At 42.2% G+C, this 18,561-nt stretch overlaps 1 protein-coding gene across 1 annotated transcript in view; it reads right to left on the minus strand.

The window, feature by feature from the left end:
* Positions 1-305: 305 nt before the first annotated feature.
* LOC105516950 (cyclin-dependent kinase 17-like) overlaps positions 306-18,561 on the minus strand; it is a 42,738-nt gene continuing 24,482 nt past the window's right edge. The window contains 4 exon segments of the mRNA XM_011949297.1: positions 306-1,212; positions 10,080-10,187; positions 13,604-13,692; positions 15,713-15,778. Of these exon segments, the coding sequence (XP_011804687.1) occupies positions 306-1,212; positions 10,080-10,187; positions 13,604-13,692; positions 15,713-15,778 (1,170 nt within the window).

The raw sequence follows: 18,561 nt of genomic DNA on the forward strand, positions 1-18,561 counted from the left end.
AGGCAGGAGAACGGCGTAAACCCGGGAGGCGGAGCTTACAGTGAGCCGAGATCGCACCACTGCACTCCAGCGTGGGCAACAGAATAAGACTCAGTCTCAAAAAAAAAAAAAAAAAAAAGAAAGAAAGAAAGAAAGAAATTAAATAAAGTCCACAAAGGAAGTGAGAAACTTGGGCTCAGGCATCCCACCCTGGCTGGGCTCAGCATAGCTGGAGTTCAGCACACCGGGCACCCCACAGTCCCACCCCTCCCAAGATGGGGCTTAAATAGGCCAGGCTCCAGCATGGTGGCTGGGGGACCCAGGGCTCAGGGCAGACATAAGTCGGAGAAGTAGGGGTGCTGCAGGACCTCTTCTGCTGAGATACATTGGACGGGGTTACACTTCAGAAGATTCTGCAGCAGGTCCCTCCCTGTGGCATTGAGTTTGGGCTTGACGTACACCAGGAATGTTGTGGCCGGGTACATTGGGTATGGCTTATAGTCTGGCAGCTTGGTCATGGAGGGCCACTGCTCCTCGGTGGGCGCCCCTAGCAGCCGGAGGATCCTCTTCAACTGGTCATCAACATCATTGCCTGGACAAAGAGGCCACCCAGCACTGGCCAGCTCTGCAAAGACGCAGCCAGCTGACCACATGTCAATGGATGTGGAGTACAGCTTGGCCCCAAAGAGGACATCTGACGGGCGGTTCCACAGTGTGACCACTCCAGCTCAGTAACAGTAGATGGGGATCCCAAAGGCTCAGGACAGGCCAAAATCAGCCAATTTCAGCTCCCCATTCCTGTTAATTAGCAGGTTCTGGGGCTTCAGGTCGCTGTGTAGCACATTGCAGCTGTGACAGAATCCCAGGCTTTTTGCCAGCTGGAAGAGGAATGACTTCACAATCTCAGGATCGAGGTCACCATTGCAACTGTCAAAATACTTTTTCAGGTCCTGGTGACAGAATTCAAAAACCAAAGTCAGCTTCTTGTCGCCGTGCAGGACGTCATGAAACCTGACAATGTTCTTGTGCTTCAGTTCCTTGAGTAGGCAGGTCTCCTGGAGGGCGGAACTCGGCACACCCTCATCATTGTCATCCAGTCTCACCCACTTCAGAGCCACCATCTCATGAGTCTCCCGGTTTTCGGCCTTGAACACTGTCCTGTAGGTGTCTTCCCCAATCTTCTCCAGTTTCTCGTATTCTACATTGCGGTGGCTGCAGGGGCCCCTGTGGGCTCTGTTTTAAGACTCAAGAAAATTAAATGTTTTAAAATTTTTATTTAATTTATTCTTTTCTTTAAAGACAGGGTCTCACTCTGTTGTCCTGGCTGGAGTGCAGTGGCATGATCATAACTCCCTACAACCTCGAACTCCCGGGCTCAAGCAATCCTCCTGCCTCAGCCTCCTGGGTAGTTGGGACTACAGCTGCACGACACCATGCCCAGCTAATTTGAAATGTGTTTTTTTAAGTGACAGCTTTTCATTTTGAAATAGTTTGTCTCATAAGAAGCTGCAAAAATAGTACACAGAGATCGTATGTACCCTTCACCCAGTTTTCCTCAGTGATAACATCTTACATAGCCACAGTACAGTTTTTAAAATGAGGAAGTTGATGTTGGTGAAGACTAACTAGTACAGGCTTTATTTAGATTTCACTGGTTTTTGATGCATTCTTTAAAAAAATTACTTTTTGCTTCTTTGAAATTTGAGTTTTTTGTAGTTTTTATTTTTTATTTTTTTGAGACGGAGTGTTGCTCTGTCACCAGGATGGAGTGCAGTGGTGTGATCTTGGCTCACTGCAACATCCGCCTCTCGGGTTCAAGCAATTATTCTGCCTCAGCCTCCTGAGTAGCTGGGACTACAGGCGCCTGCCACCACACCCAGCTAATTTTTGTATTTTTAGTAGAGATGGAGTTTCACCATGTTGGCCAGTATGGTCTTCATCTCTTGAGCTCGTGATCCACCCGCCTCAGGCTCCCAAAGTGCTGGGATTACAGGTATGAGCCACCACTGAGCTGGGCCTGTAGTTATGTTTTTAATTAAGATTTTTATTTTGAGATAATGGCATATTCACAAGCAGAGTGTACCTCTTGTTGCCCTTTTATAGCCACACCTACTTCTTCATCCCTGTTCCCTTCAAAACCACTGGCGACCATTAATCTGTTCACCATTCCTATGATTTTGTCATTTCAGACATCTTTTTTTTTTTTTTAATTTTACTTTAAGTTCTGGGATATATGTGCAGAATGTGCAGGTTTGTTGCATAGGTATACACATGCCATGGTGGTTTGCTGCACCCATCTACCCATCATTTACATCAGGTATTTGTCCTAATGCTCTCCCTCCCCTATCTCTCCACCCCCGACAGGCCCTAGTGTGTGATGTTCCCCTCCAAGTGTCCATGTGTTCTCATTGTTCAACTCCCACTTATGAGTGAGAACATGCAGTGTTTGGTTTTCTGTTCCTGTATTAGTTTGCTGAGAATGATAGTTTCCAGCTTCATCCATGAACTCAAAAGGACATGAACTCATTCTTTTTTATGGCTGCGTAGTATTCCATGGTGTGTATGTGCCACATTTTCTTTATCCAGTCTGTCATTGATGGGCATTTGGGTTGGTTCCCAGTCTTTGCTATTGTGAGCAGTGCTGGAATAAACAGACATGTGCATGTGTCTTTATAGTAGAATGATTTATAATCCTTTGGGTATATACCCCGTAATGGGATGGCTGGGTCAAATGGTATTTCTGGTTCTAGATCCTTGAGGAATTGCCACACTGTCTTCCACAATGGTTGAACTAATTTTACATAAATGGGAATCATATAGTATGTGACCTTTTAGGACTGGGTTTTTTTCACTCTGATTATTCTCTGGAGATAAATCCAGGTTGTTGCATATTTCAGTAATTTGTTCCTTTTTATTCCTAAGCAGTATTCTCTGTTTTGGGTGTAGTACAGTTTGTTTGACCATTTATGTGTTGAAGGACATATGAATTATTTCTATTTGGGGTTTATTACGAATAAAGATGTGATAAACATTTGTGTACAGGTTTTTGTATGAACTTATGACCTCATTTATCTGGGATAAATGCCTGGGGGCATGATTGCTGGGTCGCATGGTAAAGGCATGTTTAAATCTGCAAGTGACTGCCAAACTGTTTTCCAGAGTGGTTGTATCATTTTACTTTTCCACCAGTAATGTATGAGTCACCCAGCTTGCCTGCATTTTGTTGTAAATATTTTTTATTTTGGCCTTTCTGATAGGTACGTAGTGATATTTCATTGTGGTTTTAATTTGCATTTCCCTAATGGCTAATGATGTTGAACATTTTTCACGTGTTTATTTGCCATCCGTATCTCTCTGAAAGTGAAAAATAATGTCTCCTGCCCATTATCTAATTGAATTATTTGTTTTTATACTATTGAGTTTTGAGAAGTCTTTATTTATTCTAGATACTAGTCCTTTCTTGGATAAGTGATTCGCAAATATTTTCTCTACTCTGTAGCTTGCTTTTTCATACTATTGGCATGTTCTTTCACAGAGCAAGAGTTTTAATTTTGGTGAAGTCAGATTTTGAATTTTTTCCTTTTATGTATCATACTTTTGGTGTCATGTCTAAAAACTCTTTGCCTAGCCCTAGATCCTAAACCCTAGATCCTAAAGATTTTCTTATTTTGTGTACATTCTTTTTAGGTTGTTTTTGTTTGTTTGAGACAGAGTCTTGCTCTGTTCCCCAGACTGGAGTGCAGTGGCGCAATTTTAGCTCACTGTAACCTCTGCCTTCTGGGTTCCAGCGATTCTCGTGCCTCAGCCTCCTGAGTAGCTGGGACTACAGGCATGCACCACGATGTCCAGCTACTTTTTGTATTTTCAGTAGAGATGGGGTTTCACCATGCTGGCCAGGCTGGTCTTCACCTCTTGGCCTCACATGATCCACCCACCTTGGCCTCCCAAAGTGCTGGAATTACAGGTATGAGCCACTGAGCCTGGCCAAGATTTTTCTCTTGTGTTTCATTCTGAAAGTGTTACAGTTTTTATGTTTTACATTTAAGTCTGTGATCCATTTTGAGTTAATCTTTGTATGATTTAGGTTGATGTTCCTTTTTCACCTATGGATGTCCAATTGCTCCAGACATTTATTGAGAGAACTCTTTTCTTCATTGAATTGATTTTGCACTTTTGTCAAAAATCAGTTAGGGATACAGGTGTGGGTCTATTTCTGAATTCTCTGTTCTGTTCCATTATTCTATGTGTGTATCCCTATACCAGTACCATACAATTTGGATTACCATAGCTATATAGTAAGTCTTGAAACTGAATAAGTCTTGTAACTGATTCCTCCCACTTTATTCTTCTTTTTCAAGATTATTTAAGCTAGTCTATTTTTTGGTCTGTTTCTGTATATTTTAGAATAATATTATCTGGGTCTGTAACAATCCTTGCTGGGATTAAGATAGGAACTGCATTAAACCTCTATGTCAATTCGGGGACAACTGACACTTTTACTAGGTTAAGTCTTCTAATCCATGAATACAGTATGTCTCTACATTATTTAGATATTCTTTGATTTTTTTCATTAGCATTGTGTAGTTTCTAGCAGACAAGTCCTTACATGCTTTGCTATTTTTATACCTAAGTATTAGTTTTGAGTGATTGTAAATAGTATTTGTATTTTTTATTTTGGTATCCATTTGTTCATTGCTAGTATTAATATGTAAAAATATAGTTGATTGCATGTTTATCTTGTATCCTGCAACTTTATTGAACTCATTTATCAGTTTTAGGATTTGTTTGGTAGATTCCTTGGGGTTTTTTTTAGATAGACAATCATTTCTTCTGCAGGAATGGTATTATTTCTTTCTTTTCAATATATTAATATATACCATTTATTGCCTTCTTGTACTAGCTGCGACTTCTAGCACTATGTTGAATAAGAGTGGTGAGAGCAGATACTTTCCTTACTCCCAATCATAGAGGGAAAGCTTTCAGTCTTTCACTATTAAGCATAATATTCATTATAGGATTTTTGCAAATCCTACTTATCAAGATGAGGAAATCCTCCACTATTCTTATTTTCTGAGAGCTTTATTTTAAACTATGAATGGCTGTTGAATTTTGTCAAATGCTGTGCCTGTGTTTATTGATTTGATCATATGATTATCTTCTTTTAGCCTGTTACTATGGTGGGTTATGTTTATTATGTCATGATTGAACATTGATTCTCAAATATCAAAGCAGTCATGCATCTGTGGAATAAAGCCCCCTTGGTCATGTATACACCATACACTTTTCATATACTGATTAATTCTATCTGCTAATATTTTATTAAGAATTTCTATGACTATGTCTAATATTACATCCATATTCATGAGGGATATTGGTCTGCAGTTTTCTTTTTTGTATTGTCCTTGGGTTTGAGATGATGGTAATACTAGCTCATAAAACAAATTGAGAAGTGTCCCCACTTCTATTTTTCAGGGAGCCATTTTACAGAATTGTGTTAATTCTTCTTCAAACATTTGGTAAATTCTTTAGTGAGACCATCTGGGCCTGTAGATTTCTTTTTTTGGAGTTTAAAAATTATTGGTTCAATTTTCTTAACATCATAGGGCTATTCAAATTGTCTATTTCATATTGAGTGCGCTGTGGTGGCTTGTGTTTTTAGATGAACTGGACCATTTTGTCTAAGTTATTAAATTTATGTGTGTAGAGTTGTTTATAGTATTCCTTTATTATGCCTTTGATGTTTTCAGGATCTGTAATGACATCCTCTGTTTCATTCCTGATCTCGGTAACTTGTGTCTTCTCTCTTTTTCCTTTGTCAGTCTTGTTAGAGGTTTTACAGTTGTACAGCTCTTTCTTTCTTTTTTTAACTTTTATTTTAGGTCAGGGGTACATGTGCAGGTTTGTTATGTAGGTAAACTTGTGTCATGGAGGTTTGTTTTACAGATTATTTCATCACCCAGGTATTAAACCTAGTCCCCATTAGTTATTTTTCCTGATCCTCTCCCTCCTCTGGCCCTCCACCTTTTGGTAGGCCCCAGTGTATGTTCCCCTCTCTGTGTCCATGTGTTCTCATCATTTAGCTCCAACTTATAAGAGAGAACATGCAGTATTTGGTTTTCGGTTCCTGTGTTAGTTCGCTAAGGATGATGGCCTCCAGCTCCATCCACATTCCTGCAAAAGACATGATCTCATCCTTTCTTATGGCTGCATAGTATTCTGTGGTGTATATGTACCACATTTTCTTTATCCAGTCTACCATTGATGGGCATTCAAGTTGAATCCATGTCTTTGCTATTGTGAATAGTGCTGCAATGAAAATACGTGTGCACGTGTCTTTATGATAGGGAGATTTATATTCCTTTGGGTATATATCCAGTAATGGGATTGCTGGGATGAATGGTATTTCTGGTTTTAGGTCTTTGAGGAATTGCCACACTGTTTTCCACAATGACTGAACTAATTTACACTCCCACCAACAGTGTATAAGTGTTCCTTTTTCTCTGGACCTTGCCAGCACCTGTTATTTTTTGACTTTTTAATAATGGCCATTCTGACTTGCGTGAGCTGGTATCTCATTGTGGTTTTAAGTTGCATTTCTCTGATGATCAGCTTATTTTCATGTTTGCTGATTGCATGTATGTCTTTTTTTGAGAAGTGTCTGTTTATGTCCTTTGCCCACTTTTTAATTGGGTTGTTTGTTTGTTTCATATAAATTTGTGTGAGCTCCTTTTAGATGCTGGATATTAGACCTTAGTCAGATGTGTAGTTTGCAAACATTTTTTCCTGTTCTGTAGGTTGTTTGTTTACTCTGTTGATAGTTTCTTTTGCTGTGCAGAAGCTCTTCAGTGCATAGTTCTTTCTAAAGAACTAGCTCCTTATTTCGTTGAATTTTTCTTTGTTGGTTTTCTCTTTTCAATTTTATTATATCCGTTTCTGGTTTTATGTTAGTGTATTAGTGCGTTTTCACGCTGCTGATGAAGACATACCCAAGACTGGGTAATTTATAAAGAAAAAAAATTTTAATGGACTCATAGTTCCACATGGCTGGGGAGGTCTCACAGTCATGGTGGAAGACGAAGTAAGAGCAAAGGGACTTCTTACATGGTTGCAGGCAAGAGAGAATGAGAACCAAGTGAAAGGGGTTTCCCCTTATAAAACCATCAGATCTTGTGAGATTTATTCCTATCACGAGAGCAATATGAGGGAAACCACCCCCATGATTCAATTATCTCCCACCAGGTCCCTCTCACAACATGTGGGAATTATGGAAGCTACAGTTTAAGATGAAATTGGAGAGGGGACACAGCCAAACCATATCAATTAGTATTTGATTTCTTCTTGCTTTGAATTTACTTTCCTTTCCTTTTTCCAGGTTCTTGTGATGGAAGCTTAGCTTATTAATTTGAGACTTTTCTTTCTTTCTTCTCTAATGTATGCATTTAATGCCATAAATTTCGCTCAGCACTGCTTTAGCTGTGACCCACAAATTTTCATGTTTGATTTTAATTTTTATTCAATTCAATCTAATTTTAAAAATTTCCTTTGAAACCTTCTCTTTGACCCATGGATTATCTAGAAGTGTGTTGCTTAGTTTTTAAGCATTTAGAGATTATTCCATTATCTTATCATAATTGATTTCTAGTTTGACTTCACTGAGTTTGGAAAATATACTGTTTATGATTTCCATTCTTTTAACTTTGTTAAAGTTTTTTTTGAAGCCCAGTCTATGGTTTATCCTGGTATATATTCCATGGACACTCAAATAAATGTGTGTTCTGCTGTTACTTGAGAAGAGTGTTCCAGCTATGTCTATTAGATTTTATTGGTTGACAATGTTTTGAGTTCCATATCCTTGATTTTTGTCTAATTGTTTTTATCAATCATTGAGAGGACAGTGTTGAAGTCTTCAACTATAATTGTGGATTTGTCTAGGTCTCCTTTTCATCCTATTAATTTTTACTTCACAGGTTTTGCAGTTCTGTTGCTTGGTGCATATGCAACGATCTTATTTGAGTCCAAAACGCAGGACTCAGCATTTTGAATCCCTAGTTTTATATCTCTTCACAAACTTGGGATGTTTTCAGCCATTATTTCTTTGAGTAATCTTTCATCCCCATTCTCTTTCTCATTGCTTACTGGGACCCCAATGACACAAATGTTAGATCTTTTGCTACCACCTGGCAGGTCCCTGAATTTTATTATTATAATTTTTTCAATCTATTTTCTGTCTTGTTCAGATTATTCTGTGTTTAAATTCACTGATTATTTCCTCTGCTCTTTCATTGTACTTTTGAGTCCAGCCACTGAGGTTTTATTTTCAGGTCTAAAATTTCCCCTGGGTTTACTTCCGTATTTTGTATAGCTCTTTGCAGAGACTTTTTATTTCTTTCCTGAGGCTCTCTATTTTTTTATTTGTTTGCAACAAGCTCATATTTGCTCTATGAAGCATTTTTATCATGGGTGTTTTAAAATCATTGCCAGGGAATTCTAACACAATTTCATTATCTCCATGTGGGCATCTAGTGATTTTTTTTTTTTTTCATTCAATTTGACATCTTCCTGGTACTTGGTATGACAAGTGATTTTTGAAACATAGGAATTTTAAGATTAGGTTATGAGACTCTGATCTTATTGAAACCTTCTGTTTTAACTGGCTTTCTCTGACATCACTCTGGCAGAAGAAAGAAGAGGGGCTCTGCCTTGTTACTGCCAGGTGATGACGGAAGTCCAGGTTCTCCGTTTGGCCTCTGTAGGTACCTGAGGGAAGAACTACCTGTTACTTCTGTGCCCAGGTAGGTATTCAGTGACACCGTGATGGGAATGACTTTGTTACTGATGGATTATGCTGAAACTCTCACCTCTCTACCACTTTAGTGGGAAGAGGAGGGACACCTCATTACTACTGGATGAAGCTGGAAGTCCAGGCTCTCTACATGGTCTCCACTGAGATGAATGGTGATAAAAGTCCTGATCTTTTCTTCGCCTTTTCTGATACTATCCTTAGTATAGCCCCACAAGGGTGGAAGTCTCAGTTCCTTAGTCTGCCTTTGTTGGCATGGGTGGGGGCAGGACCACAGTGTTTTTCTGTGGTGATTGGCTGGAGAGGAGTGGTTATTATCTAAAAGATTTTTGTCTTGCTAGGCTGCCCCTTTCTTGGTCCTTTGGCTGGAGAGAGTGGGTTTTGGTTGAGTTTTGCTGCGACTTTTTTTGTCTGTGCCTGTTAGTGTTTGCAGGTAGTTGGCTTCAACTCCAAGTCCAGAGTGTATCAGGCAGGAGAAAACCCAGAGAAATCACTGCCCAGTTGGTCATTGTTCCTCAGGTCCCAAGTTTCCTAGCTGGTCCACTTCCTTCTCTCCAAGCCTGAGTCTTTTAATGTTTGTTTTGCATATAATACTCAGGGTTTTTAGTTGTATCTTGCAGGCAGAAGCTCCAAACAATGGGATTCTAGGATTACCATAAGCACTTTGAGCCTGTCTGATGGTGATTATGCTAGCATTGCCTTATAAAGGATATTCAGTTGCTCTTAGGAAGGGAACTGGGCACTTCAGGGACATCCTGGCTGGAAGACCTGCTTTTGGCTTAATCTGGATCTTTAAAGGGTCATAATTCATGTCCCTTTTAGAGAAATCAAGGAACATGTCAATCAGCACTGACACAGGGTGTCCAAGCTTGTCTTTTGAGTTTGCAAAGTTTCGCGAAAGTTTGAAACTTTGAATATGACATGTCAAAAGAGCCCCAAGAAAGATTCAGCCAATGTAGCCTGCTGTGTGTCCTCGAGCAATCCTTTTTCAACTTCCTGGGCCTCAGTTTCTCCACCTTAAACTCAGGAAAGACAAGGATGGACCAGCTCAGAGTTTCTACACTTCTGCCATTTACAGAGCACCAGCTTGAGTTTGCTGTGACAGTACCTCCTGCTTCTTCATTTAAAGAGGAAAATTCATGTTGCTGTGGGACGTGTGCCCTTTGGCAGGAGGATGGCTGTGCTGACTCAGCACACACAGGACCAGCGCTTAGGCATGGGGCCCTCTGAGGTTTCAGGCCCAGCCTGAAAGAAATGGTCACTGGGGCTTATCAGTTCAGGTAGACCTCTCGACCCTAACTCAGATGCTGAGGAAGCATGTCCCGCGCACAGCAGGTGGTTATGAAGCTTTCCAAACACAGACGCCACATGCTCCACGTAGCCTCCATGGTAGTTCACACTCCCCGGACTGTAGACAGAACATCTGTTGTTGGTTCACGCAAAAACTTCCAACCATGCCCCTCCTCCCTCCCTCCAGTTCTAAGGCACTTAATTTAAAAAAAGCTTCCCTTATTCCTAAACATTGTGGAGCAAACATTTAACATCATCCTGTTGCCTTTAACACACCTTCTGCTCATCCTCCCGTGACAAAATGTTGCTTGCCAACACAGTTACTCTTGAAAGGAAAGTGAATTAAAATTCATCTCCTTGGGAGCACTTGTGAGGAGAAGAACTTCATGGCCCCCTGTGTTCATTGGAGAGTTTCTGAGGACCCAGCACACCTGGGGATTAGCTACATAGCACCATACACCAGTCAGCCCCTCTCAATCCCCTCCCAGGATGGAACTCAGGAGCTGCCAGGGTGAGTGACTACCCCTCAGCAGGCCAGGTTTCCAGCTGGGAGCAGGATGACTCCTCGGAGGGCTGGAAAGGCAGTTAGCACATCCCAGCTGGGGCTGAGTGTAGGACTCTTGTTTCTTTTTTCAACTCATTCACTACCTGTCGAAAATGCTCAATTCCATTGTTTTGAAATGTCCTGACCTATGAAGACAGCATCCCTACCTTTTCTGTTCCCTGTTGCATCTTCAAACATTTAGAATTGTGTCTGGCTCTGGCATATAGTAGATGCTCAATAAATATTTGTTGGATGAGTAAATTCCATAGTTGTCTTCACTGAACTCTAAGTTCTATTTGTCAAGGACAATTTCTGTCTTATTTAATCTCTATGGCTTAATATGGTATGGGGCATGTCGTATATGATCAATAAATATCTATTGAACTGAGCTGCTTCTGGGACATTCCTATTACTCCTTAGGAGAGTCTCCATGGCCTTGCTGTTAGGAGCAGGGCTTTGGAGTCAAGCAGTCCCAAGTGAGAATACTTACTCAGCTACTTTTTCTCTGGGGATCTTGAGGCACATACTTTCAGCTCCTTGACTCTCTGCATCCTTGAACCTGGAAAGACAGGGATAATAATACCTACTAACTTTCTTCAATGCATGGGGTCATTGTAGAGTTAAATTGCAGGGGCGTAACACTTAATAAATGATAATTATAATTGTTGCTGTTGACATTGTGTCTCACTTCTATTTCTCAGGCAGATAATTGTGCCCACACTACTTGTCTGGGTTTTAAGTGGAAAAGGTGACCTGGTAATGAGTCAGGGAGAGCTGGACAGTGCCTGAGCTCTGCTTCTAGGCCGATGACTCTCAGTCTGGAGCCCAAAGGGTGATCTGGGTGCTTTGAGAATCACTCACAGGTTGTAAAAGAGCCCAGTGGAAATCCCAATTGTCCTTGATGAAAATGCATTGTGTGTGGGGGGGGGCGGGGGCGCGAAGGGGAGTGGAGGAGGGGCAGTGCATGCTGATGGGCATGGATCAAAGCCACACAAGACTTCAAGAAAACAATGAATCCATCATTACATAATAAGTGCTGTCTTGTACACAAAAGATTTCCATGACTGGTGGTTTTGAGGGGAAATAACAAAGGGGCCTAAACATTGTTATTTAATGACTCTCAGTCTTCACTTCTCCCTGAGGGCGGAACACCGATAGAGTAAAGCCCAGTGGTTAAGTTTAGAAGCTCTTGACTCACCTGCAAGGGAAGCCTGACTCTTCAGTGCACTGCCTTGGGCAAATTACTATCCCCCTCCTTTGTCCTCATCTATAAAATGGAGATAATAGTAGTCATGTTGATTATGAGAGTTAAATGAAACAATTCATATAAAGAGCTTAAAGCAACACCTGGTCCACAGTAGATGGTTGCCTATCATTTTTGAATCATCCTGATTGCTTTTCCTTTTTCCCAGGTGATATTCTCCAGTCACCTTGCTGGCTTCCCGCTCACCACCTATCATGTTCTCCTGACTCAGGCTGATTGTGCGGAGCAGGTGTGGACCCAGCACTCGCCTGGGGCCTGCCTTGATGGTGTCAAGGGAGGATGACCTCAGCCCCCGCATGCTCCCTGATGACCTCGGCCTTCTATTTATACACTGAGCACTGGGCTTGCCTGGAGAAGCCAACATTGCATCTGCGACGCCATCAGCTTGTCTGTTACCTGGAGACTGAAATCATCCTTTGCTGTTATTATCCTAAAGGCTCCCAGAAGGTCGAATGGCAGAGCTGATGTCAGGATCACAAAAGCCTCTTAAATCTTACCAATAGCAGTTGTCATGACCATGTCCAATGCAGGAAACATTGGTCCCAGTGCTTGAATTCGCTCCCTTTTTACTGTTATCTCTTGCTCAGTTTCTACAAAATCTCTTAGAAGTGGAACTTAGAAGTGGAACTACTGGAACTAAGCATGTGTTGCAATTTTTTTTTTAATCTGTTTTATGAGCAAGCAAGTTTTAGAATGTGGAGCTGACACACCATTTCTAAGATTTATAGTAACCACGAGAGTTGGACAATGACAATGCTGGGACAGGGCCTCGAGAAAAGCGAGTGGTGGAGGGTTCCTTTCTAGGAGGATTTGAGAACCAGTCAAATGCATTATTCCACCAACAGCTTCTTCTTCATCCTATGTGTTCAATACTCTCAGTCCTGTGGGTTAAGCCTTTGCTTAAGGTAGGCAGCATCATATGGTAGAATGAACCTGGGCTCCAAAATCAAACACATCTCAAGTCAGGTATCAGTTCTGAAATTTATAAGCTGTGTGACCAAGAAAAGTTACTTACCATTTCTGAGTCTCAGCATCTTCACCTGTAAAATGAGGCTAATACCTTCACCCAACTTATAGAGTGGTTGTGAGGATTACATAAACCTATCAATGTAAGCACACGGTATACATTAGCTATTACATTAATATGTTAGCTATTATTATTGTTATTAACTTCAAGGCCATAGAACCCCAAATGGCAAATGTTGACTGGACACAGAAGGATAAAAGCAATGCTCTGGGCAGACAGGGGTCGGTATAAGGCCCCAGGAAGTCAGGGCAAGGGGTGAGAAGGTAATTCAATAATGCCAGAGATAACCTTTGTCTGTTTCCCAGTGTGGCCAGGGCCAGCTTGGTTAATGGTTAAGTGAGTGGCACCTGCAATGGCATAGAAGGCCTTCTTGTGCACTTGGGACTAAACGTGACTGGTGAAAAACATTCTCCCAATTAGCCAGCCGTGGTGGCATGCGCCTGTAGTCCCAGCTACTTGGGAGGCTGAGACAGTAGAATCTCTTGTCTCCCAGGAGACGGAGGTTGCAGTGAGCTGAGATAGTGCCACTGCACTCCAGCCTGGGCAATAAGAGCGAAACTCCATCTCAAAACAAACAAAATAACACACACACACACACACACACACACACACACACAAACATTCCCCTAGAGAGGAGGCTTCTCGGGTTGTCTCTGCTGGAAGGGCTGTGTAGAGTGTGATCAGAAACTCCCCTTCTACTGTGAGGAAGCTCTGACATCGTTGCCGTTGTTGCTGCAGCCGTTGTTGCTGCAGCCATTGTTGCCACTGTCCTCTCTCCACAGTAGCCACTAGTGTATGAATTACCAGGTACTGTGCTAAGACATGCATTGACATGCATTTTCTCTTCGCAACAATACCATGAGAGACATCATATTATCTTACTGATAAGGAAACTGAGATTCAAAAAAGATAATTGCTTAAGGTGGCACAATGACTAAGTGGTAGACCTGGGATTTGAACCAGGTCTTGGTGTAACTCCAAATCAATATCTTTACTCACTATACTATAAAGCATGTTACCATCACTATCACCTTCATTACTACCATCATCGCCGCTGCCACCACCATCACTAGCACCAGTATCATGATCATCGTTATCATCAATTTCACAAAAAGCAAAATCACACACTGTATGTCATCTCTTTTAATATTCACAACATGATGAATATGATTACATCATCTCCATCTTGTATGTGGATTAAATGAATTGTTTAGAGTAGTAACTGGCACATACTAAGCTCTTAATGAGTCTTGTTTATTGTTTACTATTAACAACTTGATACAACCCAGTTCAGATCCACTGGTGAAGTCACTGGGGCCTTAACCTGGGCCAAAGCTCCTCCCTGGGGCTCTACGGTAAGGAGGAGTGTGATCCCTGAATGTCTCACCACTGCCCCCCTGTAATGTGATGCATGTGGCCTCTGACTCCTGGGCTGCTGAAGAGGAGTGCATGAGTTAGCCCCAATGACACTGCACCCATGAGACTAATGTTTGGGATGAACAACCTCTCTGCCTGTATGAGAAGCCTTTGCACAGAGTCCTAAGATGAGGCTAGGAAGGTAGAAACTCATAAAGTCCACCTCCCAGGTGCCACTTTGGGCAGGTTTTGTGTTCCTGGCTGGTTCTCCTTTAGGTTGTTCTTGTCGTACCTGGGGTGCCCCAGTTCTGCCTCTAGGAGTGCGTGGCTCATGCACCTGGGGCTTCTCTTCTCCCGTCAGTTTCTTTCTCCATTCCCCTCCCCTTGGGGTCATCCATACTTTACTTACCCCGCGGCTGCTCTTCTAGGAGTTTTATTTTTTACAAATAATACCTGAGGCTTGTATTTCAGTGATGCTTTGCCTCACTTGTTCAGAGTCCAAATTTTTCAAAACATGCTAGGTATCTGACTGGAAAACCTGGCAAATTTTTGGTCTTGAGTACTGTGACTGTAACTTTCCCAGTACCATACAGCAGAAAAGGATGGTGTGTGGCAGTGGGATGGGGAGGCCAGGGCAAGTCCCAGGATTGGCTGGACTTAGATCCCTCCATGAACACTTACCCATTCTGGGGGTGACCCTGCCCCAGAATTCATGGGGTACTACTTCGTGGCTTAGATGGGGTGTATGTCTCACCTTCCATACCCAGTGATTCTTCTTGTATAAAATCACATGGAGGGAGCCCTGAGACCCCAACTCCCGGTTTTTCTGATTCCTGGACATGCAGCCTCAAAGATGACATTGTAAAGACATGCATACAAAAGGTGGACATTAAAGCAAGATGGACGCATGTTGGAGGCAGAGATGGGGTACATGCTCATTGCCTGCATGCTATTGTGCACGTGTGTGTGTGTGTGTGTGTCACTCCAAGAAACCACAGGTATGCCATGTTTTGAGTAGGCCAGAGTTTTACAGCTGGACAGATCTAGAGTCTAGTTCTGTCCACCCCAAACCCCCTCTCTTCCCATCATTAACTGTGTAGGAGACAGAATAAGGGTAGTTATAAGTGTGGGTTCAGGAATTTAGTTTGCCTGGGTTCAAATTCTACTTGTATTGCTTATGTCAATGAAATCTTAGGCAAATTGTTTGGTCTCTCTCAGCCTCAGTTTCCTCACCTGTAAAATGGAGATGATAATTATACTGACATATATGGCTGTTGTGACAATCCAGTGAGATAAATGTGTATCAAGTACTTATCGCGGGGACTGCAGTGTAAACTTGAATGAATCATAGCTGTTAGTTTCTATGCACATCTTATGAGGCCACTAACTGTTCCTGGTCCCTCTCTTTCTTCTGTAACTGTGTCTGACAGGGGAGACTGAGAGGCCTCTGACCTGCTTCACTTCACCTTGCCACTCCGCTGATCTGACCCGAAGATATCTCATTTGCCTTTCAGAGTCCTGTGAACAGAGGACAAAATTCTTGGCACTATTTGCCAAACCTCTTAGTCAAGATGTCAGCCACGTCTCTGCTGCTTTTCCTCGCTTTCTCGGCTTCATAATTTCTGATCTAATAACTTGGCCCATTGACCTCCGATTTTGCTGTGAGAGTGGGTTTTGCAGGCTTTTCCCAGCTGCACCCTTTGCTGGAGATGTCCTCGGGCCAGCAAAGTTCTTTGTTCTCTTCTCTAATGGAAGGCAGATGCCATCCACCTAAAGGATGTGAGAAAGAGACTTCATAGTTTGGTTTCTCTGGTTCTATTCTCTGTTCAGTAGTTGCTGAGGACATTGGCCATCCCTTGAGGGTCTCAGTTTAACTTATGGCACCTGAAAAGGTTTGGCTCTGTGTCTCCAACAACATCTCATTATAGCTCCCATAATCCCCACGTGTTGTGGGAGGGATCCAGTGGGAGATGACTGAATCATGGGGGTGGGTCTTTCCCATGCTGTTCTCTGATAGTGAATGGGTCTCACGAGATCTGATGGTTTTAAAAATGGCAGTCTCCCTGCACAAGCTCTCTCTTTTTGCTGCTGCCATCCACGTAAGACATGACTTGCTCCTCCTTCTGTTCCACCATGATTGTGAGGCTTCCCTACCCACATGGAACTGTTAGTCCAATTAAACCTCTTTCTTTCGTAAATTGCCCAGTCTCATGGATGTCTGTATCAGCAGCATGAAAATGGATGAATGCAGCGCCGAATGCTCCTCCGTCCACAGGTGAGTTGGCACAGGTAGGGGTGGGGTGGGGGTGCACTAGATCCATAGGACCTGCAGGAGCTCTCTGAAGAAGGGGCTCAGCACATGGCTCCAGGTATGGATGGCAGGATTCCTCTCTTCCTCACTCAGACCTTCAAGGAAGAGAGGGAAAGGTGGAAGAAACTGAGAGACTCCTTGCTCCTCCAACACCAGGGGTGGATGGAACACAGGGAATACTCAGATGCCATTCTCTGCCCACTTTACCAATGGGACTGTGACTGTAGTCATCAGGTGGTTCTACCCAGCTCAGGTGACCCTGTCACTTTGGCTACCCTTGACTATCTCATTCCACAAGAGGCAGCATAGCATGGTGGAATGACATAACGTTTGGCATTGGAGTGACTTGGGCTTGCATCCTGGTCTTACCCCTTATTGTCCATGTGACACTGGGCAAGTTACTTAACCTCTCTGGATCTCAGTTTTCTCATATGGAAAATGAGGGTAATAATATATACTTTGTAAGTTTATGTGAGGATCGAAGTGAAATGACACTTGAATGATGTAGATACATAACATTCAATAAAAAAGTGGTTATTAAAGATACCTGATAAGATTATTTTAACTTGTGACACTAAAGAGAAAATAAACTGAGTGGTTGAGAATGACAGGAGTCACTATATAGAATAAGCTAAATGTGTTTATAGCTGTACTATGATGTGGGCTTGGTGTTCGCTGCTAATTCTCTCCTTTCCTGAACATTGATGAAACTGATAGACAGGGGATGTCTTTTTGTTCTCCTTCCTGATCTCCTTTGCTGTCTTTGAGCTGGTTCTGAGGCATGCACTGATCCATTTCCACATGCTACATCTCTCCCTGCTGATTCATGCTGGAACAGTTTCTTTCTTGCATCAGAGCTAATAAAAGAGTTACAGAAAATTCTTGGCCTCTCTGTCTTGTAATTCCAAACTTCAAAGAACAGGGTCTTCCCCAACATCATGTCTATAGCAACAGTGATCTATGTTTCTATTAGCAACTGTACGGATCCAAGCAAATACTGACTGCACAAATCTCCATAGGTCTGCAAAGTCCTGCTCCAGCACTCAGTGAATGTTGCTGGAGCTGTTTTTTCTTTTTTAAAGTAAGCCCTTTAATATTGAAGTAATTATAGATGCACAGGAGTTGCAAAGATAGTATAGAGAGGACACGTGTACCATTCACCCAGTTTCCCCTAATGATTACATTTGACATACCTAGGGTACAACGTCAAAACTGGAAAATTGACATGGGAGCAATATATGAGCATTGTTCTATGTTATTGATCACATGTGCAGATTTGTGTAATCACTGCCACAAACTAGATGTAGAATTATTCCATCACTTAAGCAATGATCTCCCTCTTGCTACCTAGCCCTTTATGGTCACATCTACCCACTCTTCCCCGACCATTCATAACTCTTGGCAACCACTAGTCTACTTTCCAAACTGGGATACTTTTGGGAGTAGAAGGGGATGCCACAAGCCATCAATTATTATGCTAGGACAACAGGTGTAAACTGGGATATTTGGTCTCCTAATCAAATGTTTTATTTCTGGGGGTGTGGTTGGGAATGGAGTGGTGAGTGAAGCTTTCAGTGAAGTTCTACGGCTTGGTATGAAACATTTTTCAAGAGCTGTGTGAGAGATTTTCCCTTTGTGTGGAGGGAGCTTCCATTGTCCTGCTGTGTAGTATGTGCCCCAGCATCTACTCATTCTACACTCTTGTTTGCAAGACAGTACAGTAGAGTAGCTTCTGCTTTCTATGGAACTACCTGGAGTACAGGTTTAAGGGTAATTCCTTGTTTTGCACCTACCTCAACCCACTGTGTTCTGCCCTGCACTCCCATTGCACCGTGAAATCATAATCACTCAAATTATCACTGACTCTTCGTTGCTACACCCTGTCCTTGAAAGGTTGAAATTTTCCAGAATATTGGCTCAAGCTCTTCTCTCACCCTGCACTCTCTTGTTGTGTCATCTCACCACCCCATGTTTTTAATAATCACTTAGG

Source organism: Colobus angolensis, unplaced genomic scaffold (assembly GCF_000951035.1).
Source record: "Colobus angolensis palliatus isolate OR3802 unplaced genomic scaffold, Cang.pa_1.0 Scaffold295, whole genome shotgun sequence".
Lineage (NCBI taxonomy): Eukaryota > Metazoa > Chordata > Mammalia > Primates > Cercopithecidae > Colobus > Colobus angolensis.